We start from the raw sequence: 23422 nt of genomic DNA, 5'->3' as shown, positions 1-23422 counted from the left end.
GGTTAACATAATTATCTGGCTTTGCTGCACACACAATGTACATGAGATTCCCAGGGGACAGTGCCCACTGAAAAGTTTAGCTATAAACCCATTATCCCTTCATTTCAAACTTGGGGTAAAATATTTTTGCATAATCCTGCTAACAAACAAACATACAACACATGCAGATGAAAACCCAACTTCCTTGGCAGAGGGAATAACACATATCCTAAGACTACTTATTGCTAATCTTGCAAAACTCCAAATGGGATCTGTGGTCTACCATGAGTTGTGTGTGTGCGTGCTATCTGAGACAAATGGAAGGGAGTGATACTGTGTATTGTCTGTCATTTAACATTTCCTCCACATATTCTGTAGGAATATGCACATGCACATTTCCTGATATGAGTAACTCACACAGCCTGTCAGTCAGAAATTGAGCCTATTTCACATTTCCGCCTGGCGGAAACTGACAAAAAAAGGAACAAGCCTTTCTTGACAGAAGTGACGGAGGCACCCGAGATGTAGCTGCACAGACCACAACCCCACCCGAGAGACAAGTCAACTCACTACACAAAACTTTTCCGGAAAACGTGGGGAGCTTCTTCAGCGATCTAGCTGAGGCACAGGGGACTTTCCACTTTTCTTTTCTCCAAACCTTGAACGCAGGAAACTGAAGGTAATGTTTTTGTACTGTGTGATGGTGTGTGTGACAGCATGAGTGACAGAGAAAGTTAGGATGGGGTGTGTACATGTGAGACTTTTGTATCACAAATGTCTGTTACAAGGTCACGTCGCTTTATATAATACAATGAAACTGGTTCACTGGTTACACATCGGAACCCACTCAGATAATTGTAAAGTAAGTTTAGGCCTCCAATAGAGCTGGGGTGTGGTTCAGACCCAACATCTATTCATTGCCATGGTATATTTGAAAATACAATAACATGAGGAACTAACACATATCGACTGTAATTTCTTTGAATCGGACTCACTCTCAAACACACGCAGTAACCGTTTCAGCTCTAGATGAACCTCAAACTGTGGGAGCGTCAGAAAGCGGAAGTGTGCCTCCATGGCGATAGTTTGAAGCAGTAAAAGGAAGTGCTCTTTAAACTGGACATGTCAGTATAAGGTCATCCAGTTTGTGTTTGTGGGTGTGTTTGTGTTACTTGTATCATGTGATATAGAACCCTGTAATATAATATGCAAGTTTTCTTTGTCTCATTTAATATGTTTTCATATTTAGTTCCCTCGTGCTTTTCTTACAGGATGCGTAATTCATCTTTTCACAGCAGTTTCCCCCTTGTCTTTCACATTGTTATTATCTTTTTTCATACTTTTCAACATGTTAACATTTTGTTCACAGATTAAAGTGCATAATTTCTCACTACTGACATAAACATTTTAATACCTCATGTGAAGAGATGGTGTTGGCAGTAAAATGGATGTTTTATTTTTATATCATTCAATAAGATCTGTCTTGTTCATCTTTTTTACATACTGGATAAATCACATTTATCAAACATTTAAAAATCCCTTTCTGACCACCCTTTTTGACAACTTGTTTTCAGTTTGAATAATTCTAGAGCCTCTTTCCCTCCATGTTTGTCTCTGCTGCTTTCCTCTCCACTCCTGATATCTGTTTACTCCGCTCTGTCAGACCTGTCTCCTTCATTCCTCGCTCGCTCTCTCTCTCTCTCTCTCTCTCCCAGTATGGCAGCGTGGGACCTGGCAGTCACAGTGGAGGATCTGGGGCCCGATTCCCCACCTGTCAACCTCAGCGTGACCTCTGAACTCCACGTCGGAGGGGTCATCCTCAAGCTGGTGGAAAAGACACGTAGGTCACTGTCTGTCTGACGCCGATTGTCTCAGTCTGTCTCTCAATCTCTTTAATAAAATTATTTATATTTCTTTGTACATAGCCTTCATTTGCAGTCTCTTATACGTCCTTCTGGGAATTCAAGTCAGGTGGCTGCTATGACACTGAAAGGTCCCTTTTGGGATTTCCTGTGAGAAATTTGGACAAAAGAAAAGACGAGCAAGAGCTCAGCGACCATTTTATTTAAACATCGATTGATTTATTGTCTGTTATTAAAGTTTTCACTACATTTCTTGTGCTTGGTGCATTAAAGCCACAATATAATGGTCCACACACAGGCCAAAGAAAACTCTGAAATTGTTCAGAGTATGTGACCCTGACGTGATTTGAACACGCAACCTTCTGATCTGGAGTCAGACGCGCTACCGTTGCGCCACAGAGTCGCTGACAGGTGGCAGTGAGGTCCCTATCAAATGACCAGTACAAATATCCATTGCTCATTCTCGTTTACTGCCACAACTGTTAATATGCAGTTTTGATAAACGTTTTTCACAGCAGACAATTTTACTTAAAACAGAAGGGAAACACCTGTGTTACTGATAATATTAATTGAAGCCTCTATAATTGAACAGAACAGAACCATAATTAATATAAGTAGTTAAATATCTGTGTCTACTGTCCACTGAAGCTGCTGTTTCATGTGAAAAACATGCATCACATGCAGTCACATAAAATGAATTGGTCCTAATGAAATGAACAGTAGCACACAAGGCTACAACGTATACGATATAAATTAATAGTTTTCCTCTTGTTGTCACTTTAATGTTGTGAGTGCTTGAAACAGATGAATGTTATCTCAGCCTCAGTCTTTAGTGACATTTGTTTGTTTTGTGTGTCCTCTGCAGAGATCAAGCGGGATTGGTCGGACCATGCCCTGTGGTGGGAGCAGAAGCAGCGGTGGCTGCTGAGGACGTCCTGGACTCTGGAGAAATACGAAATCCATGCTGATGCTCGGCTGCTTTTCATGCCCCGGCACAAGCCCCTGAAGCTGGGTCTGCCCAACGGCATCACCCTGAGGCTCCACGCCTGCTTCTCCGGCCCCGTCTTCCAGACCGTGATGGGCATCTGCAGGATGCTCAGTGAGTCCATTCGTGCTTTGTTGTTGTTTGTTTGTTTGTTTCATTCTTTCCTTTAACTCTAATGTAATAGAGTAATTAACTATTCCCTCAGTTCTGTTTCTTTCTCTTTCTACTCAGTATCAGTTCACAACCTAATTATTCAGAATATGTAAAAGTGTCTCATTAATATGTTGCAATCTAATTTGAATGTAACAACACACACACACACACACACACCATTGACTGAAAACAAGTCCTCCACCATCTGCTCCGTGCTTTCATTTAGTCTAATTGTGGCCCTTCTTGGTCTCGATTCCTCACCAGAAATCCCCTGGAGGTGGCAACTGACTGGAAAGGTTTTTGAAAAGCAGCAAACTGAGGGGAAATAATGAAGTCTGTCAGTAGAAAAGCAGCTTAGAGGGAGCTGAGGTACAGTTTAAGAAAGCTCTGATTTCTATAAAATGTTTCCATGAAGCAGGTAGTTAGAACAGCGAGATGACGAACACACACAGAAATAACTCTCTGTAAACTCTCTTGTGAATGAAATATAACTCAGTACATAAAGACTCAATCAGTCCTATATCAGTCAATCCTATTATTCACAGTGCTTTTATTCCAGGGATTTTGTCATTACTGTCCGTGGGTTAGGGTTGGAACCTATTTTAAATGTGTTTTTTGAATCTAATTGTTGATTGACTGAATGATCACGATAAGGAAAGAATAGAATATTTTACCGTTACTTTTGTAACAGAGTCAAAAGGCTAACAATAGTTTCAAAAAATGAAGTCCTGACCCTGACGTGATTTGAACACGCAACCTTCTGATCTGGAGTCAGACGCGCTACCGTTGCGCCACAGAGTCACGTGGCTCTCTAGTGTTGCTCAACAGACTATATAGTAGTGGGGGGAGAGCTTATAGTAGTGAAGCCTTTAGATCGGCAGACACAGTAAATACACGCATTTGAACTCACTGAGGATTGAGAATAAAACGGATCTGTGATCGTGTGAAATCAGTTGTGTAATTTGTAAACATAATTGTAAAATAATAATCTGAGCAGCACAGCAATTCGGAGAGTTCTAGTTTTATACTTTGCAGGTTTCACTAACCTTCGTATCATGTTTTTATGTCTGTCCCACAGTGTCATACTCTATATACAGTTGTTTAGAAGAAGAAGTTGAAAAACGTGTTCCCCACACGTACACACGCACGCATTCTTCTGAGCTGGAATCAGACACACTACCATTGTATTACAGCTGAGACAATCTCTGCTAAATAAATCAAATCTATATTTCCCCTCTCTTACCTCTACAGACATCCGTCACCCTGAGGAGTTCTCCCTCCTTCGGCCTGTAGAGGAGAAAAAGAAGAAGAAAGACAAAGACTCAGCAGAGGAGATCTACGACCTGACCGAGGTGCCGCTCTCCTCAGGTACACTACTCACACTTCACACACTCACATCCGAGGAGTGGTGTCTCTGAGAGAATTTATGTAAAAGCTTGACATTTCTAAAATGTTCATGCAGTAGAGGCAGAATATGTCAAATTTCATCAATGATTGATTTACTACTGCCAATTTCACCTTTTTATTTTTCCTTAATGGTATCCCTTTGTATCCATGTCATCATAAAGAAACTGATAAAAAATAACCTTTTAACTTGTTACAACATCTGAGTGGCACCTAGGGTAGTAACAATAATCACTGAAAGATCTTGATTTGAGTCTGTTTTGCCTCTGAGAAGACACTGAGGTAAGCTCTAGGCTGAGATAGTTTGTCCTCAGGAGATTTCTTACAAACAGACTCTCACAATTTTATTAAAAAAGGTTTTATTGTTAATCTAACTTTTTTAATCTACTTCGTGGTACCTGTCTGAAAGGTGCCATACAAATAAGGTTTGATTGAAAATACACCATAGCCGCATTTTTCATCTGTTTCTTTTCTCTTAATCAGCTATTGTGCGTTTTACAGTAAAAACTGAGACATTAATCTGGGAGGTCAGATTTTATTTATATGTTTTTTTATTACTGTAACCTTCCTACTCACTCCTCATTTGCAGTGTCCCGGCCTTGTCTGTACAACGGCATGCCAGCTCACTTTGCTGACTCACCTCAGATGGAGGCAATCTACAAGATGCTGTCGGTTACTCAGCCTCCGCCCGCCCCAGAAGTCATAGCCAAGCAGTACCGCGCAGCCAGCGTGGTAGACAAGGCCCATATCAATGGCAGGTATGTTCATACACATACAGGTGTGCTAAAACCAACCTAAACGTATGAACAAAGTGAGGAGCTGTGGCTTTTAAGACAAGTACAAACTAGGTTAAAGCTCTGCAGCCCCACAGTCTAATACTATATATTGTAGGTTATATAAAACGTTTTGCTCCAGGCCTCCTGTCTCTCTAAAAGAGTCTGAATCTTTGGAATCATGGTTCTGACTTGTAACTGAAGAGAAGTGTCTACATTGTAGATGTGACTCAAGCCTCTTTCACAGCTCTTGGTTGATAAAGATACTGCTACTACTGCTATCTGCCTATTCTTTTTTTCACTCTTTTCTTCCAACTGTCTTTCTCAAGTTTAAAGTGAAAAATGTATTTATAAAGACATACAAATAAAAGTTAATTTAATAAGGTTACTGAATGTACATTTTGAATGTCAAACTCATAACATTTAATATGGTTATTTAAACAATAAGATAGATAGATAGACAGACAGACAGACAGACAGACAGACAGACAGACAGACAGACAGACAGACAGACAGACAGACAGACAGACAGACAGACAGACAGACAGACAGACAGACAGACAGACAGACAGACACACACACACACACACACACACACACACACACACACACACACACACACACACACACACACACACACACACACACACACACACACATACATACATACATACATACATACATACATAGATAAATAGATAGATAGATAGATAGATAGATAGATAGATAGATAGATAGATAGATAGATAGATAGATAGATAGATAGATAGATAGATAGATAGATAGATAGATAGATAGATAGATAGATAGATAGATAGATAGATAGATAGATAGATAGATAGATAGATCTCGTCTGTTCCAAGTGACGGAAATTCTCCTTTTGACAGGTCTCCACAATACACAGACAGCTAAACAGTAGATCTCAGGAATTGTGGTACTTCTCCTGTACTTGGCATACGCCAAAATATAAAAAATATATACGTATATTGATATATTTCACATATCAACTTTTTCTCAGGTGGTTGGACTCATCCCATTGTCTTATGCAGCAGGGCATCCGAGAAAATGATCGACTCTGGCTTCGCTTCAAATACTTTGCCTTCTATGACATAGAACCCAAGGTGTGTGTGTGTGTGTTATAACAGTATGTTTTTGTGTAGAGTACAGTGACAGTATAACCGTTTTTTTCACCTTCACCCTCTCATTCCTCTCGTGTGTCCCTGCAGTACGATGTTGTGCGTCTGACCCAACTTTATGAGCAGGCTCGCTGGAACATCCTGCTGGAGGACATCGACTGCACCGAGGAGGAGATGATGCTGTTCGGAGCTCTGCAGGTAGAAAACTCTGCTGCTGAGGGAGAAATCGGTGCCTCACCAGAAATGGAAACATTAAATTGAAAAGGCTCTATAGGAAGTGACCGATTCCCCTATGAAACTCTGAAGTGTCCCATTTTACAGGAATTGAAAAAGTTCATCTGGACACTAGTCATAACTTGTCAATTACTGGATAAAAAAACAACACCCAATTCTTATTACTTTGATAACAGATTTGAGGTTGCAATAATATTAAAGATACACGTAGTTGTAAAAGTTCTTCCACTCTTGAAGACAAGTTACAAAAAATCCCCCTTTATAAACTGATTTTAGAATCCACATGAAAATAGGAAGCTACAACACATTTTAACAACTCGTTCATGATTGTCACTCTCCTGTCTTACATTGAAACTCGTGTAGTACCACATCAGTAAGGTGTCTCAGTCGGAGCCCCAGATGTTGAGCTCAAATGCAGCCATGGACGACCTGGATTCAGCCCTGCAGTGTCTAGAAGTCAAGATGGAAGGAGAGAGCAGCTCCGCCTCCGATCTGCTGGTCAGACATATTGGACTCACTCTCTTATTTCTTTTTGTTTGAATTATGAGTTTAAGAGAGATTTCAAAGAATAATAATGTTCTTCATGGAAACAAAATAGTGAAATGTGAATCATTTATCCATTCCTCCAGGAAAACATGACTGCACCAGAACTGAATGACTATCTGAAGATATTCAGGTGAGATTCATTTTCAAACCTCTCAGGTCCACATGAAATAATCTTTACAACGATATAAACATAAATAAACATCTGCTATTTAACTAATATTTGACTTTTGATTCACTGACAAAACATGAACCGTTAACATCTTGAAAAATAATGGAGGTGATTTGTTGAAACCTATCCATGTGACTTTGTTTCAGACCGAAGAGGCTGACACTGAAGGGATACAAACAATACTGGTTCAAGTTCCAGGATACATCCATCTCATATTTCAAGAGCAAAGAGGAGAGCATCGGAGAGCCCATCCAACAGATAAACCTCAAAGGTAATGAACAAATTATTATACTTTTTATTAGTATTATATATCCTGCTAAGTCAGGTCAGCAATAATTGTAAGTAAGTATGTAACTATTAGTGGCCGTTGAACCGGCAGTCATAGTTTAGCATCCTGTTTATTTAGTTCTGTGAAACGTCACTGCTCAGAAATGGTCGCATACAGTAAATCCCAACCTGTTTGGGCAGGTATTTTTATTACGATTTGCATTGACTTCCATATATTGTGGATAGCCTAGTTTCCCGCCTCGGTATGTTCCAACACTATTCCATTTCCATGTCTGACCCATAACTGTCACATGTGAGTTTTCTTAGACTTTAATATTGACTCTGCACATAGGGTGTGAAGTGGCGCCAGACGTTAACGTGGCTTCACAGAAGTTCCAAATCAGACTCCTGATACCAGCACCTGAGGGAATGAACGAGGTCTATCTGCGCTGTGAAAACGTAAGGTCCACCTCCCCCCCCATACACACACACACACACACACACACACTCTCTCTCCTTGTTTCTGTATGTGACATCCTCTCAGTCCCATCACCTCTCTTTCAACACCTCATGTCATTGTCTCACTATCTCACATCTCTGACCCCAGTTCCACCTCTCCTCTCACTCACTGACTCTCTCTTTCTCTCCCTACACTGTGTCTTTGCCTCTCGCCCTCCAGAAGCAGCAGTATGCTCAGTGGATGGCTGCATGTCGGCTGGCCTCCAAATGCAAGAGTCTCGCCGACAGTAGTTTCCAGAGTGAAATACAGAGCATCCACTCTTTCCTGGCAATGCAGCAAACCAACCCTGGTTCCCACGGTAACGCACCTGCCAGTGATGAAAGCATCAATACCCACAGTCTGGTATCGCCACGCTACCACAAGAAGTACAAAACCAAACAGGTACAACAGCCACACAGGAGGAATTTCTACACAGACACAAAATTATGAAAAATTGTAGATGCAAGGTTTCTTATTTGTATTAGACATCTGCAGCAGCACAGTGAAGGATATCAACTTAATCAGTTTGTGCAGCAAATATATGTTTACATCTGAACTTTACCCTGAACCTGTTCCTCCAGCTGACCCCTCGTATCCTGGACGCGTACCAGAACGTGGCTCAGCTCTCGCTGACTGATGCAGTGACGCGCTTCCTGCAGATCTGGCAGGCTCTTCCGGACTTTGGTCTCTCATACTTCGTTGTCAGGTCACGTTTACAGTTTACTTTAAAGCTTTTTCAGAATTCATCAATTTAATCCTATTTGGTCACAACATGATGTCCGATAAATCTAAAACTTTCATACTTTAACATATTTCCTCCTTTTACGTTAAATGTAAATACACATTTACTCATACACAGCATAAATATATCAATGACTGTTAAAGTTGTAAGTCTTTTCAGAAAAGAAGAGTAAACAGTTTTAGGCCTAACAATAAAAATATCTAAGATCCTTAAAACTTTTGTAAAAATGACTTTAAAATGTAGATTGTTGATGTGTTTGCAACCACCACCTATTCGCTTGACACATTTCAGGAGATGAATTGTGAAACTTTCAAACATTCATACATGAGTCCCTGCTCCTGACGCAGTCGTGGTGTAAACATGAGTGTTGATAAGAGTGATGGTATCCAAAGCAAGAATTTAACAAGACATTTTCTGACCAATAGGTTCAAAGGTAGCCGAAAAGACGAGGTAATGGGCATCGCCCCGAACCGTCTAATCCGCATTGACCTGGGAGTGGGTGATGTGGTCAAGACATGGCGTTACAACAACATGAAGCAGTGGAACGTCAACTGGGACATACGACAGGTCAGAATCTATAATCAGGCTTTTTGCGTGATGTGCGGGTGAATTTGAGTTTCCTTTGTGGTCATGGAATGTGGAAAATCTTATGTCACTAATCCATTTGTGGCAACTTAACGAAAAGTCAAAAATGTCAGTCTGACTGAAGTTGCCACATTAGAAACCTAAAAAAAACATTACTTAAACACAGAGAGAGAAACGGTACGTTATTCTGGTGACTTGATCAGCAATAATACCTTAGAAATGGGAATACAGGAAGAGACCTCATTAACACTAACTAGAAAACCAGAAGAGTTTTAGTTCTTACAGGGATGAGTTTATCTTTTAAAAGAGAGACATTACTTTCATATTAAGGTTCCGTTTTCACTGTCTTATTATCATTGCTAATATTATACGTTTATCTTTAGCTAACATTTGTTTATTTGTGTGTGTGTGTGTGTCTCTGACCTCTCCAGATGGCCATCGAGTTTGAGGGCAACATCAACATCGCGTTTAGCTGCGTGACTGCTGACTGTAAAATTGTTCATGAGTTTATTGGAGGCTACATTTTCATGTCAACACGCAGTCGTGAGAAGAGCGACACGCTCAATGAGGAACTCTTTCACAAGTTGACCGGAGGCCATGAAGCTCTCTGAGACGAAAACACACCGTGCATTCTAGGTTGCATTCAGTCGAGTGCAAAAAAAGTATTAAAAAGAGATATTCTGCTCATATGTTCATGTGTAAACCCACTTCATCAGCCCACTTATGTTTTTATCTAGTGTTAAATTCACACACACTGTTTTTCGTCAGAGGATGGAGGACTTCACATGAGTTCAAGACAAGTCAAGTGGTCCTCATGCTGACTTCTACTTGCCTTCAGGATGGAGTAAACATCTGGTTCAGCATCACTGGGACAAAATAATTTCATGGAGCTGTAACTTCAACGCTTGGATGAGCCACCAGCTACTTTTCTTTTTCACCCTTTAGTATTCAGACTTGTAATCAGTATTATTCAGTATGCAAAGCTAAACTTTGTCCACCACTGCAGTCATATTATCACTTAAACGTCTGTAAGTAATGAATGTTACATAAGGGCTACATTATTATGAGAGCAAACAATTAAAAATACAATCTTTGCCACATGAACATATGGATGAACAAAGATTTATTAGGATAAACACAATAATCCACTTTTAATGATCTGTTGTCTTCACTCCGGGTAGTTGTGACATATGGTGGTAACTTCTGTTGTTTGTTACGCAGGAAGCTTCTGATCAATTATCTCCTCTCACATGCTGTGAGTGTGTCCATATCTTACAAGACACAGTAAAGTCAGTCCGTTAAATAAAAACCACAGTTTCTGCACCCTCTGCTTTCCTAGAGTCACATGTCTAACCACACACTCAAATGTTTGTTGGCTTGTTGTGAGTGTGTGTGTGTTATATATTTTATAACTTTTTAGTAAGATTGACCAGGTCGTCTGTTCCAGCAATAGTTTCTTTAGCACTAACAATACAATGGGAAAATGTAAAAAGTGAAATTCGTTAGCTTAAGTTGGTTAATTTGGTGATAAATAAAGATGCTTCCCTACAGTTTTTCTGATTCTTTCAATGACAAGTTTTCCAATTTAATGCTCATATTCACACTAAAAACTGTTGTACACTCATGGATGGACACATATTCAATATCAACACGGTAAAGTTCCACTAATCAAAGCTTTAATCAGACCTTCCTAACTATTCTTACATTTTTGTATCACTGACACCATCATTACTACAAGAAAAATGGACCAATTTAAAAATCAACAAAAAAATAAATACATATTCCTTTTTTTAAACTCCCACTTTTCCTACAGCACTTTTATTCATTTTCCAGATTGTTTTTAGAATTTCAGTTGAAATACTCCAGACGAAATTCAGCATGTTCGCTGGAAACAGACGGGAACAACTTGGCGGTTTAATATGTGTTGTGATTTTACATGGTATAAAATAATAAACAATATATAACGCTGTGATATTTAAAGGTGCTGTGAAGATGAATTTGTTAACTAAATATTGACAGAATAAGGCTCACAGGATAAATCTGTCTTTATGCTAAGCTAAGCAGCTGCTTTGTATTTACTGTACAGATATAATGGAGAGTCTCAACTAACTCTTCTTTGTAATAGTTTAATACATCGTTTAATTAGTTGTAAATATTTCTTTTTTGAATTTTCTGTCCTTTCCCTCAGATGAAAGTTGAAGTGGTTTTACTTGTTGTTATTGTCTTCTTGTTTGTCGCTGTTATAACAAATATTAGTAATAATGACACTGGTTGGCTGCAGCATATTTAAATCATCATACACTACAGTATCATAACCATTGTTTTGGACCCACCTACACAATCAATCAAAACATTGGTTCCTCCCCCTGGCGGACTTGGTAGGAGCCGTCTTCCAGGAAGCCTGAGGTGTGTGTCCCCAAGGTTACATAATAGAGGTGATGCAGGCTGCTGCTACTGAAGTGGCAGGATGCTCTCTGAAACACAGGACCAGAGTGACCTCAGAGAACAAGGAGATCATAAATCCTTCAAAACAAAATCTGAAAATCCAAGTGACAGTTTTTCTTACGTGTAGGTCTCAGTCTTAAGGCTCGGCTAAAGTACTTTGGGAGAAGTTTTCCCTCTGCGTCACCTGCAGTCAGCAACACGCCGTTTTCTGACCAGAAGAACTCAATACCATCTGTTCGGTCACAAATACATATAAAACACACGTGAGAGATTGTTGGCTCAACATGTGGACTGAATTGGGCAACAGTCGAAAGGCTAAAATTACCAGCGAGAGCTTTTGGGACGTCGATGAACACGGCAAGATCACAGTTTGTTCTCATTCCTGGAGGGAAAATGAAATATCTCTGTAGGCCCAGGTTTTATCAATGTCCAGAAGACACGCGTGTGTGTCTCCTTTTCTGTCACACACACCACATGCAGAGTTTACCACTGATGACGCCATCCTCCCCTGGGAGTCCTGGTGCCAGGTGAATGTGCGTCCTCGTCATGCGGCTCAGACCCTGCTGCTGGATAGAGCTCCATTTGCTGAGGTAGGAGCCATGAACGGCCTCAGCAGGATAGTCTGAAGAACCAGGCAGGACCGGTTTCAGCTCCAAATCCCTCACCTGACAGCAGCAAAGGAACCAGGGAGAAGATTAATGGACTAATTCCGAGTTTTGTTAAACTTTATAAAGAGAATGTCAGGGATCTTTTTGCTTGATTAGTTATAAAGATCTATAGTGATAGTGAAGTAAACCACTATTTGGGAAAAATTTGGAGAAAAAACTGTACTGGATAGGATTAAATTCGGGGGAATTTGAGATGTGACAAAACCTCATATAGATGTATCATGTTAGGCCACATAGAGGAAAACTGATCCATTTAAAAGCAGTTTTGGTGCACTTTAAATAAACAGCACAAATATAACACTGAATACAGCATATCCCCAAACATCCTGGCAAGGCATGCTGTTTTGCTGTTGAAAACTATTTTCTGTGCCATCCTCAGATGTCCAAATGTCTCTGTTCTGGAATACAAACGATCCGAAAAAACATGGCTCTGTTTACCTGGACTGAATGGCCCTGGTTGGCTCGAATCTCCATCCGTCCATCCTCTGGGTGCGAACGCAGCTTGAAGCGCTGCTTGTCATCTGTGACCACGACTCTCTCGATGTCCTCCAATGAGTAAGAGCGAAACTGCGGGTGGGCCAAGAGCTCCTCCACAAACAAGAAGCCATCTGTGAAGAATGATAGCTGTTATAACTCTGGTCACACTTCCACTTTCCACTCACCTCTGTGCACTGCACGCTGCACTGGAATACATTTACAGTCTAAAAGCATTCTGTGAAACTCAGAATAGAGGTGGTGGTTTTGTGAATGATGTAGAAAGAAAGCCACTGCCGTTTCTAGACCTGTACATAATAGCAACAGGCAACATTTACCACAATGTCAATTATTATATCATATGGTCAATTGTAACTTTTGCTGGAGGAACCTACCTATGTTAGACTACAACCATGATTTTATTGAGTGCTTTGACTATGGTTCATAATATGAATATGAGTGATTGAAGCATAGACCCAAAACATTTGTAGTTGTTCATCATCTGTGTTTATTGAACAAATTGGTCACATTAAAATCAAACAGTCCGATATGTGAAATAATACAGTATTGTAATTCTATTTCTATGTCATAGAGGCTAAAGACAAAAATAAGCCCACAACATAATGCTAATTTTTACTTTATTTGTATAGCACAACAGATCAAAATTCAGTTGAATTGTATGTGCCAAAACACAACATATTAAGGTGTAGACCTTAAAATGTATAGGGAAATCCAACTTGTGGTTGTTAAAATGAAAATAATAGTCTTCAGTTATATTATGGTATCATTGGGTGTTTCTGCCTTTTATTCACAATTGCGTTAAATACACACACGTTCAAGTGCTCTACCTCAGATTTGTAAAATAGTATTTATCAGAAAAACCACAACCCTCACTCAGGAGCAAAAATCAGTCTGTAAAATTAAAAGAAATAATAATGTGACGTTTATAGTGATAATCATTGATATGGACTGATAGGGTTAGGAAAAGATAACGCTTCATACATCCAAACTTTTGACAGAGACTGTGACAGTAACACTGAAGGGAAATTTGTTTTATGACCAGCTCACCTGCTCTCATTTGAAGACCCATCTGGTTGGCTCCATGACGCAGAGCATAAGTCATGGATTTGGACAGGCGGACATCTCTGTCCTGGTCAGGGAGGAAAGACAGAGACACTCAATCTCAGCTCTGAATATAGCTATGGTTTAAAAATAGAGCCCAGACTTTACTGTTACAAACAACCCATGCTGCCTGTCTTATTAGTGACATATCACAGACATATCGTGAGCTAGAAATATATTGTATGAGCTGTTATAAAATGGGCACAATCTCTTTCTGTGACGCTGCAATCTCTCACCTCTCCACCACGGTTCCTCCTTCCTCTACCACCTCCTCCTCTTCCTCCTCTTCCTCCTCTGTCACTGTCCATTTCAATGCAGTGAGTGTTATCACTCAGATCATGGTTTCCAGCTGCTGGCTGATGTAATATATAAATTTGCGAGTTTAACCCATTAAATGACTGTCACAAACTACTGTTACTAATGAATCAGAGGACTCGCCCCGACTGCTGTCAACAAACATGCAGCCAGCTGCCTACTTCCTCATGTTCCCCCAGCCCGCCTGCAGGTGGCGGTGTGGCGGGTGGAGTGCGGCTGTCGCAATCCAAGCACCACAGAGGAAGAGCTGCATTTTGTCTGGGATGGAAACAAACAAGCAGCATCTGTCGCAGGTAAGAAGACTTCCACCGCCTCTCTAAACGCAGGAGTCACACCGGAGCAGGACCGCTGCTCTGTGCTTCAGGCTAACTCAATGCTAACGGATGCTAACAGGAACCAGGGGGCCGTGGAGCTCTGGGGCTGTAGACTGAGGCTGAGCTGACTGGGCTAACAGTTAGCACGGTTGATCAGGAACTACCTGTCTGCCTGGAGGAATCTCTGTCATACCTTGTTAACGCTGTTAGCTCTGTGCCCCCCCCCCTCCCCTCCTGCTCCTCATTGACTGTGTTGTTTGTGTGTAGTGTGACGCAATGGTGAAACTACGCTGAGGGGTTTGGTCCGATCACCATGGCAGCGCTCCGATCACTCACCTTTCATTAACGGCAGTTGAAGAGATCCACGGGCCACACTTCCGGTGAGTGTCCCGCTGTTCTGCTTTACTGTTGATGTCATAAAGTCAGTCAGTCAGGTACAGGTTGATGTAACTCCTGTTCTTATTGATCTGTGTTGGAATTCTTGTGTACGGTGGCCCACAAGTGTCGAACAGAATGTTATGATTATTGCCTTCTCTCTATTTTATAAAAAAAAACCTCATCAAATATAAGTGTAAAGGGATTGGTGTTTTTTTATGTAGTTAGAATGTAATGACCTTTTATGGATATTTTTTGCCAAGAGAGATGACCCAATGTTAAATTTGAGCAGGTCATTATTATCTGAAGAAATCATAAGATAACATTTCTTTCTAGCTGACCCCAGAGCTGTCTGTACTGAGTCCTCCTCTCCCTTGCTCAGGTGATGGAGTTCCCCCAGCACTCCCAGCAGCTCCTGTCCGCGCTGCGCTCCCAGCGTCAGAGAGGCTTCCTCTGCGACTGCACCGTCCTGGTGGGATCGTCCCAGTTCATGGCTCATCGTGCTGTCCTGGCCTCCTGCTCGCCTTTCTTTCACATGTTTTACTCGGATTCCCCAGGGAGCAATGGTGAAAACAAATCTAGCTGCTCTGTCACACTCGACAGTGACATTGTCACGGCTGCTGCTTTTGGCTTGCTCTTGGACTTTGTTTATGAAGGTGTGCTGCAGCTGGAGGAGTCTCAACCGGTGGAGGACATACTGGCGGCTGCGAGCTTTCTGCACATGAACGAGGTGGTGAGAGTGTGCAAGAGACGGCTGCAGAGACGAGGGCCTCAGGCTGAGGCCGACAGCACCCGCTCCGAGGAGAGTGCCGGTCTGAGGAAGGCAATAGAGAGGGGAAGACAGAGTGATGGTGGTGGAGCTGAGCCTGTTGTGGCCCTGGCAGGAGATCACTTGAATTCAGTTGCAACGGCAGTGCAACTCTCATCAGTGGCGGTGGGGAGGCAGGTGGAGTCGGTCAAGTCTGAGCGGAGGACTAGTGGGGGGTCATCAGAGGCACGGATTCACACTCTTCTGAGCCCTGATCTTGCTGATACCACTCAGCCAGGAATGGATTCCCCTCCGTTCCCCCCAGGCAGAGAGTTCGTGCAGGGCCTCATCACTGGTCAATCTGTCCCCGCCTCTGGAGGTCACACGAGGATGGGAGTTGGAGGTCAGGGGTCGGCACTCAGCAGCCCCTGCAGCACCACAGAGATATACAGGTATAAATCTTTTGTAAATGTATCGACTAAAATGTTTGTATATTGAAAGAAGTGGAATTCAAACGGTAGTTCCAGTAAAATGTATAGGGCATACCCAAATTTGCTGTGTACTACTGCGCATTCTTACTATTTATTGTTGTTGTTCTTTTTATCCTCATTCTTTTCTTTCTTTCACCTGCCGCAGCAGCAACCAGCAGCCCTCTTCCTCGTCTTCTTCCTCGTCTTCCTCCTCCCTGATCCCTGTCAGTGTGGCTGGTGGGCGATCAGGAGTTGCTCTGTCAGAATCCAGTCTTTCTCCAAGCCTTCATCAGGACGTACTTCGATTACCCCGTCACAATGATGTTCGGAAACGCTTGGAGACCGACCACAGAGGTACATCAGACGGAGGACAGCAGATGGTCATGTTAATCCACGGGTCAGCACCCAACTCACACCTACAATCCAATCCGGTACAATCACCAATCCAGCGTGCACCTCCCCAAATTCGAATCCAGAACACTTTGTCACTCCAAAGCCAAAGCTCCGACTTTCACATTCACTGTCAGACACAAAACCTTGGGGGACCTGAGGGGGATACCGGAGCTTCACCCACCACAAGAAATGTGGGCAGAGTGCGTACAGACAGCAGTAATGAGAAGAATGTGATAGTCAAAGTGGAGGCCATTGTTATATCTGATGAAGAGCTGGAGGAGGAGAACAGAGAGAGAGAACCAGTGATGGAACTGGACAATGATTTTGAAGACGACCTCCAGGAAGAGGAGTTGAACAGTCCTCAGTTTCTCCACTCCCACCCGCAGGCCCTACTACAGATGACGTCCCATTCAAATGACTACTCCTTCCCCCTCTCTCCCTCCTCTTCCTCTTCTGGTGCCGGCCCTTCCTCGCAGGAACCCTCCTCTTTTGCTGCCTCCCTCCTCACTCCGTCCACAGCTCAGCAGCATTTAGAGACTCCAACGTACTACCAGGACTCTATGGGTAACTTCATGGAGGACGTCCCCACTTGTGGCGTCTGTGGAAAGACATTCTCATGCACGTACACACTAAGGCGTCACGCCATTGTGCACACACGCGAGCGCCCTTACGAGTGTCGCTACTGCTATCGGAGCTACACACAGTCCGGCGACCTTTACAGACACATTCGCAAAGCTCATGACCAGACGCTGCCGGCCAAACGCAGCAAGGCAGACATGGAGCCCTCCCTCTCCCCACAACCACCTCCGGACCTCAGTTAACACACAATATTTTCAATATTTATACACACACACCAAAATTGTATCTGATAAACTGACTGTAATAATGACTTCCACCCTAAATTGAGTGGGGCTGCAGTTAGCGATAACTTTTTCATTCAATTGATGAATTGTGTCATCTTAAAAATGTTACAAAATGGTGAAAATCTCCATCACAATGTCACAACGCCCAAAACGGTTTCTTAAAATGTTAATTTCTTATTTTATACAATCACAAGTTGAATCTGTAACACCAATCTACAATAATCTAAATATTGACGTTTTAGAGGCTTTATTGAGACATTTTTTCCCCGTATAAATTAACAGCCATCTGCTCTCAAAGTATTAGATTTCTGAAATAAATACTTAGAAAGCCTTTTCAAAATATAAATACTTATCTGTTAATCTTGATAGTTGCATTATTTACTTTCTTGAATACTTAACACTACATTTTAACATTTGACCCTTCCCCAAAAGGACAAGGCAAACCTATGATAGATTTTTTTTTAATTAATGTAACAACATTTGAAATCAAAGCACTCTTCCCTCTTGAGACCCAGCAAAAATCATGCCCTTAGTTGTGATGCCTTTCAACTTTCAACCATAAAAAGTATCCTTCTCATTTTATTCTCAACCTGGACTGAAGTCACCTCTTCCTTCTATTCAAGTGAGGACGTTTGGGTTCACGTAAGTTCAATGAAATACAATAATTAATACTGAGAGTAAATACCAGGGGTGTCGCAGTGAAATCTGCTCAAGGTAGCAGAACGTATGTCAATGTATGACAGGACACCTGTGCATTACTCTTAATAGCAACAGTCATGTGATATTCTACACTCAAGCCATCAGTTTATGTTAAAGTAACACTATGTGACTTTTATTGAGCAGGCGCCCTCTGCAGCTGAACATGGTGATTAATTCTATTTGACTTAATGTCTGAGCAATAAATGGGTTCACATTAGGAGAAAAAACTAAGTCTATCTATGTGTTGCACAGTCCCACTCACTAAACCCAAACTGAGCGGTGGATATAATCCCATGATCCCCGGCTTCCTGAAACAGAGGCTACTCTCTGTTCCCTCTGTTCAGAATTCCTCATATTTCTTTGTTTTAATGAATTACAAGTCTATTTAACTGATCTACAGTTAAGCATAACTTTTTTACTTGCTATGTCTGACGATTGAAGCCGGTCAGTTACACACTTCTCACCAATCGTATCCGGTCACCAAAATTACATAGAGGAGATACAGACTTTCATTTTCCGTAATTCAAGTCAGTGAACCATTGGAACTCAATTCGAAGCTGCTATTTTGTTGCTTGTTGATCAAATTGCCTTTCCAGTGTGACTGTGCCAGCAGAGATCGACCCATGTCCTCCCATGTTGTACTGTTTGGTGTTTTATTAACAGGATGAAACTATCTGTCCTTTATGTGGCAGCACATATCTTCAGAAAGTATATAATCAGAATCTGATCTTCATAGCTGCTCCACAACTTCTCTGCTCTAAAGTTATTTAAATGAAAAACAATAAACTGTAAATTCTCTCAGCACTGTGCCTTATGATGTCCTGCCTTGCAATTTCTCTATCACATAATTCATAGACTCATGACATTTTATGAGTTCAATTCAATGAGCCTACATTACCTGGTAGGCTTGTAGAGTGGAGGTGAGGAAGCAGTGAATACCTTTTGTGTGTGTCTTTGCTTATTCTGTATTTTCTCCTGTTGTAGCAAACTGCATATACAGTGTGAACACACCTGCCTCCTGTCTCGTTGAAATTTAAAACTGTAAATGTGCCTCAATGACTGTTTGACACTGTGGAATTTGTTCTTCTGCACCATTTCACCTGTTTTTGGAGCTGGTTTAATGACATTTCATTAGTATTGGTATTGCCACAGAAACGTAAGAGTGTTGGAGTCATAAAGGAAAGTTGAATCAGTTGTTATTTAGAGTTTTATAGTAGCAGGTGATGACATTTCAATGTTATCTTGTTGTGAATAAACTCTGTTTAGAATAAATGTGTAAATATTCATGTTTCAGTGAGTCACACAATGCACAAGTTGGTCAGTTCACTTTTTTTTTTATTTCACAAGAGAGCATGTACAAAAATATAAATGTTACACCTGTAACTTATTGCTCTGCAACAGTAACACTACACAGGTTAGTATGTCGGAAGTTGTTTTACAGGCCGGTAACCAGCAGTATCTGTACATTTCATTCCAAACACGTTGAGGTGAAATCAACCAGCCTTTCCTCAGCAGGAGGTTTGGTCTCTAATTCAGGCATCGACCGGCCCGTGGATCTGTGAGGAGACAAAATATCAGTGTCCACCTACAAATCTGTCTGCCTTCGTGTCCTTGTATTTCCAAACAATTATATTCTGATTAAATATTGTTGTCAATATAATGTTTTTTGTCTATTTTCTTTAATTGAATTGAAACAAAGAGCAGTGCCACTGTTCCAATATCTACCCAGAGATCCATTTTAATTGAATCATTTGTATCTAATCTTCATATTTTTAAGTTGTATGTGGACTGAAAGACTCAAGTAATCATGAAGCTTTTAGGCTGCAAAAGTAATTTTAACATATAATGCATATATATGCTTGTGTGACAAAAACGAATGTGTGAATACAATTATTGTTTGCTGTTAGTGAACAAAGAATCAACAAATTTCCTCCGGAAAATGTGAAACATGTAATGAATAAAAAAAGCTGCAGCTTTAGTTGACTTATATCCTTAAAGCCATGCTTGTGATTAAGGGTGAAACAGACTCAATAAATGAATCCACCTTAAACTACAGTCTAGATAATGTAAGATACATTTTCAAATATTAGGTAACACAGGAAAAGTCTTAAACCATCCATGTCAAAAATCCCCCACCAACAACTTACAGCTTCAGCAAGCTCTGGCCAATCCATAGCCATCACAACAGTGTCGTCAGAATTCGGAGATGTCTCCATGTTCCAGTAAGTCAGCTTGTCGAAAACAGAGGACACCTTCACTGTCCTGTCCTAGAAACACACATACAAACACATCATTTAGCATCATGTATACATTCAGTTGTTCACAAAACTTGTGGCAACTATGGTCAAACTGCATATTTGTTGATGGTTTTTTTTTTAGGTTAAAAGAAGTCAATTCAAACCCCAGCAAAGAAAAGCAAAAAACAAGAGTGTCTATCAGATTGTTCTATTTCATGAAGTTTAAGAATAGAAATTGCAGCATGTGCTTAGTGACCCAGCTTCAGGCAGATATCACTTTTTGTACCAACCTTTTATTTCATATATTTTATTCTGGATTGAGTCATTTTAACCCACTCTCTCCACCCACACTCCTGCACATCTGACTTTATGTCTCATGCATTCAACGCTATGATGACTGATCCAAACCGTTTCAGTGGAGTTTACCTCTTGGTCAGAGCCGGGCTTGTTGATGTCTTTCAGCACCAGGCCAGTGTAACCCTGCGGACAGCTGAGCTCCTGCCCCTTCAGACCACGCCCCCGGAATGACACCGTCTTCTCTGTAAAGGGAGAAATACACACCAGTGAGTCTCAGCCTTGGTGTGATCATTTTCCCTGTGAAATGCAGCTTTCATTTGCAAAAGTAAAAATCTGACGGAGATTAAACATACTGTGTGCGTACCATATTTTCGGTCTTTAGTGGTCGCTGTGAAGTATTGTGAGACCTGGGCCGGCCCGTCGTGTTCGACCTCACAGGGCAGGAGATGGACCGGAGCTGTCTGTGCCTGGACCACTGACGACACACGGACACGGGTCACACTGGTGTTACAGGACATCCTGCAACCAGAGGACAGGAGAGGACAAATGAATAACCATTATTTGCTTAAGTTTACTTGTCACTTAGTTTTACGTTATTTGTCTAATTCTTTGTCCATATGCGTAATAAAAAGAACTCAAGTTAGTTCACCAATAAATAATCGTAAACAGCTTTTCTGTTTTGTATTATGATAAACAGAACATTTCTGGGGTGTTTGAGAGAAACTTGGATAGACAGTTTTGCCCTATAACTTCACTGCAAAGTATTCAGACATTTATTAGTTATTATAATATTTGAACTTATTAATAACTAATGAAGTTGTAGTAACAACACAAGAAGAAGTTTATTTAAAGTTGGTCAAATGAATATCATTTCGAGAGGAATCATTTGTGTCTGTATCTGTCAATGACCACAAACATCGAACACTTCCCCTAAAATAAACAGCACGTCGACTCCATTACAGACTTTAAAGTGTTTTTGATGTTTCCTGTTAAACAGTTTTAAACAAACGTGCTGTTTAGAGTTTTTTTAAAACGATTAATGAGACTTTACCTTCCTGTAGTTTAGCGCCAGTAGCTGTATGGTGCCGGAAGTGTCTTCTTCTTCTACGCTCGATGATATTCTATCGAGTCTCTTCGACCAGGAGGTACCGCCCCCTGTCGGTGAGAGAAGATTTTGCTGATGCAGGGTGTGGAGCTCTTCTCTTCATGTGGGACGAACCTAACCCTGTCGTCCAATCGCAGCTGATTAAAGAGCCAAAGATAAGTTAGTGTTTCTCTGTTCACAGCACTTCATGGAGGCAGTGTTATGCTGTGGATCAACACAAGGAGAAGTCTTTCCTACAGTTTGGTGGAAACTGAACCAGAGGTGAGGATCTTTTGCATACTGAAGGCAGATGACTGTTGCAGGCATGTTTGATCTGGATGTTGAACTAAAATGCTTCAGTTCACTATATTCTTGCCAATATATTTTATATATTTAATATAGCTTCTTTCATTATTGTTCTTGTGTTTTAGACAGGTTCCCGTCTTTACTTTTCTCCCAAAACTACAGTCCTTGCCTCTTAATTTACTTACTTTTTCATTTTAGTTTTTATGCACCAAACACAAAAGCAAATTCCTTGTACGTTTGGCGACACAATTCTGATTATGATGTATATTCTCTTCTCACTAAAGACAATATTAGAGATCACATTATTCTTATTTTCTCCTTGTTGGCTTATTTTAAGATTTTCTCGTTGATCTTGAAGACCTGTACTCGACTTGGACTCCCTCAGCAAAACCTTGCCTTGCTATTCTGCAATCCCAAATCCCTTGAGAGCTCTCTGACATGCTCCTTATCCTAGTTTAAAACTCATTATAGATAAATAAAGTGTGTTCACCCAGGAGTTGTCTGAATTCATATTGGACTTTCTAAAAACTAAAGTCAAGGAAAAGTTGTTGTTTTTTATCCAGGCTCTGATCTTATTGGCTATTTTTCTAATTTCTATAATAAGTTTTATCTTCTCACATCCATAACATTTTTATGCTTATTCTTCTGCCCTAATGTTTTCTAACTCAGCAAAACAATTTGTTTGAAATGATTGTTTTGTATCGTTTTCCCTCAAATCTTCAAGTTTATTATGATTATTTGTGTTTAATAAGCAAATTTGATTAAAGCTTTAATTAATAACCTGAAACAAGAAAATAATAATCTCCATCTTACATTTACATTTGATGTTTAGTGAAGGGTTTCCTCCTCCATCATCTTTCACAATTTATACCAAAGATACAAACAGCTTGAAGGTTTCAGTTACATGTAATAAAGTGAAAGTTGTCCATTGACACAGTTCTGAGTCATATGATGTGCAAGGCCTCTGCTTGTGACTGAGATTGGACTCGGTGGTTTTACACTCATTACATTAATGAATGTACCAACCTGTCTTTCAACCTCAGGACATGAACATATCAGCATCATCACTGAGTTGCTGTGACCGTGTACAATTACCATGTCTCTTTTTTCAGTAAAATAAGGATCACATCAAATAACACATTTCATTCTCAGTGATGTCAGCATTCTTCTTTTAATTAATCTGTGCAACTCCCCTTGTAAAACATTTACCTGTGACATGGTTCATTGACCTCTGTGGGGTTTTTTGTATTCCTTGCTCTGCAGCTATTCTTGATGAAT

General features: G+C 40.8%; 4 protein-coding genes and 2 non-coding genes across 8 annotated transcripts; 2 read left to right on the top strand and 4 right to left on the bottom strand.

The window, feature by feature from the left end:
• Positions 1-501: 501 nt before the first annotated feature.
• Positions 502-10884, top strand: fermt3b (FERM domain containing kindlin 3b). Its single transcript, XM_061079270.1, has 15 exons — positions 502-658; positions 1643-1819; positions 2707-2940; positions 4231-4347; positions 4973-5141; positions 6175-6277; positions 6383-6490; positions 6890-7024; positions 7156-7202; positions 7388-7512; positions 7861-7967; positions 8188-8409; positions 8589-8713; positions 9175-9316; positions 9766-10884. Exons 2-15 carry the CDS (start codon positions 1696-1698, stop codon positions 9943-9945), a joined length of 1938 nt encoding a protein of 645 aa, XP_060935253.1. The 5' UTR covers positions 502-658; positions 1643-1695; the 3' UTR covers positions 9946-10884.
• On the bottom strand, positions 2173-2244 carry trnaw-cca (transfer RNA tryptophan (anticodon CCA)). The gene has a single exon. It is a non-coding gene; the product is annotated as a tRNA-Trp (tRNA).
• On the bottom strand, positions 3709-3780 carry trnaw-cca (transfer RNA tryptophan (anticodon CCA)). The gene has a single exon. It is a non-coding gene; the product is annotated as a tRNA-Trp (tRNA).
• trpt1 (tRNA phosphotransferase 1) lies at positions 10441-15030 on the bottom strand. Of its 2 annotated transcripts, none has more exons than XM_061079274.1 (7): positions 15009-15030; positions 13990-14071; positions 12886-13055; positions 12267-12444; positions 12105-12161; positions 11901-12011; positions 10441-11808 (listed from the first exon to the last, which is right to left on the bottom strand). In XM_061079274.1, the coding sequence occupies exons 2-7, from the start codon at positions 14042-14044 to the stop codon at positions 11786-11788; spliced, it is 594 nt and encodes a 197-aa protein (XP_060935257.1). In that variant the 5' UTR covers positions 14045-14071; positions 15009-15030; the 3' UTR covers positions 10441-11785. The 2 variants fall into 2 exon arrangements, with proteins under 2 accessions (XP_060935257.1, XP_060935256.1); XM_061079273.1 differs by lacking the exon at positions 15009-15030 and adding an exon at positions 14280-14517.
• zbtb3 (zinc finger and BTB domain containing 3) lies at positions 14605-19874 on the top strand. 2 transcript variants are annotated; one of them, XM_061079272.1, is made up of 4 exons: positions 14605-14651; positions 14940-15052; positions 15430-16247; positions 16435-19874. In XM_061079272.1, the coding sequence occupies exons 3-4, from the start codon at positions 15433-15435 to the stop codon at positions 17477-17479; spliced, it is 1860 nt and encodes a 619-aa protein (XP_060935255.1). In that variant the 5' UTR covers positions 14605-14651; positions 14940-15052; positions 15430-15432; the 3' UTR covers positions 17480-19874. The 2 variants fall into 2 exon arrangements, with proteins under 2 accessions (XP_060935255.1, XP_060935254.1); XM_061079271.1 differs by having other exon boundaries at positions 16432-19874.
• On the bottom strand, positions 19539-21857 carry rnaseh2c (ribonuclease H2, subunit C). The gene is made up of 5 exons (XM_061079275.1): positions 21806-21857; positions 21119-21273; positions 20884-20996; positions 20368-20487; positions 19539-19776 (listed from the first exon to the last, which is right to left on the bottom strand). The coding sequence occupies exons 2-5, from the start codon at positions 21270-21272 to the stop codon at positions 19753-19755; spliced, it is 411 nt and encodes a 136-aa protein (XP_060935258.1). The 5' UTR covers position 21273; positions 21806-21857; the 3' UTR covers positions 19539-19752.
• Positions 21858-23422: the final 1565 nt, after the last annotated feature.

The sequence above is a fragment of the Limanda limanda genome, chromosome 10 (assembly GCF_963576545.1).
Source record: "Limanda limanda chromosome 10, fLimLim1.1, whole genome shotgun sequence".
Classification (NCBI taxonomy): domain Eukaryota; kingdom Metazoa; phylum Chordata; class Actinopteri; order Pleuronectiformes; family Pleuronectidae; genus Limanda; species Limanda limanda.
The sequence above is the reverse complement of the archived record's forward strand: the minus strand, read 5'-3'. Positions and strand labels throughout refer to the sequence as shown.

What these genes read in the sequence shown, in the direction of transcription:
- fermt3b (XM_061079270.1), top strand. Translation starts at nt 1,696, where the DNA reads ATGGCAGCGTGGGACCTGGCAGTCACAGTGGAGGATCTGGGGCCCGAT. An exon ending in CAAGCTGGTGGAAAAGACAC is followed by an intron (nt 1,820 to 2,706) that starts GTAGGTCACTGT and finishes TGTCCTCTGCAG; the next exon opens with AGATCAAGCGGGATTGGTCG. An exon ending in AAGGCCCATATCAATGGCAG is followed by an intron (nt 5,142 to 6,174) that starts GTATGTTCATAC and finishes ACTTTTTCTCAG; the next exon opens with GTGGTTGGACTCATCCCATT.
- trpt1 (XM_061079273.1), bottom strand. Translation starts at nt 14,351, where the DNA reads ATGGACAGTGACAGAGGAGGAAGAGGAGGAAGAGGAGGAGGTGGTAGA. An exon ending in GGAGGAACCGTGGTGGAGAG is followed by an intron (nt 14,072 to 14,279) that starts GTGAGAGATTGC and finishes CTCCCTGACCAG; the next exon opens with GACAGAGATGTCCGCCTGTC. An exon ending in GGAGGATGGCGTCATCAGTG is followed by an intron (nt 12,162 to 12,266) that starts GTAAACTCTGCA and finishes TTTTCCCTCCAG; the next exon opens with GAATGAGAACAAACTGTGAT.
- zbtb3 (XM_061079271.1), top strand. Translation starts at nt 15,433, where the DNA reads ATGGAGTTCCCCCAGCACTCCCAGCAGCTCCTGTCCGCGCTGCGCTCC. An exon ending in AGCACCACAGAGATATACAG is followed by an intron (nt 16,248 to 16,431) that starts GTATAAATCTTT and finishes CACCTGCCGCAG; the next exon opens with CAGCAACCAGCAGCCCTCTT.
- rnaseh2c (XM_061079275.1), bottom strand. Translation starts at nt 21,272, where the DNA reads ATGTCCTGTAACACCAGTGTGACCCGTGTCCGTGTGTCGTCAGTGGTC. An exon ending in CACTAAAGACCGAAAATATG is followed by an intron (nt 20,997 to 21,118) that starts GTACGCACACAG and finishes CTCCCTTTACAG; the next exon opens with AGAAGACGGTGTCATTCCGG. An exon ending in GGCCAGAGCTTGCTGAAGCT is followed by an intron (nt 19,777 to 20,367) that starts GTAAGTTGTTGG and finishes GTCTCCTCACAG; the next exon opens with ATCCACGGGCCGGTCGATGC.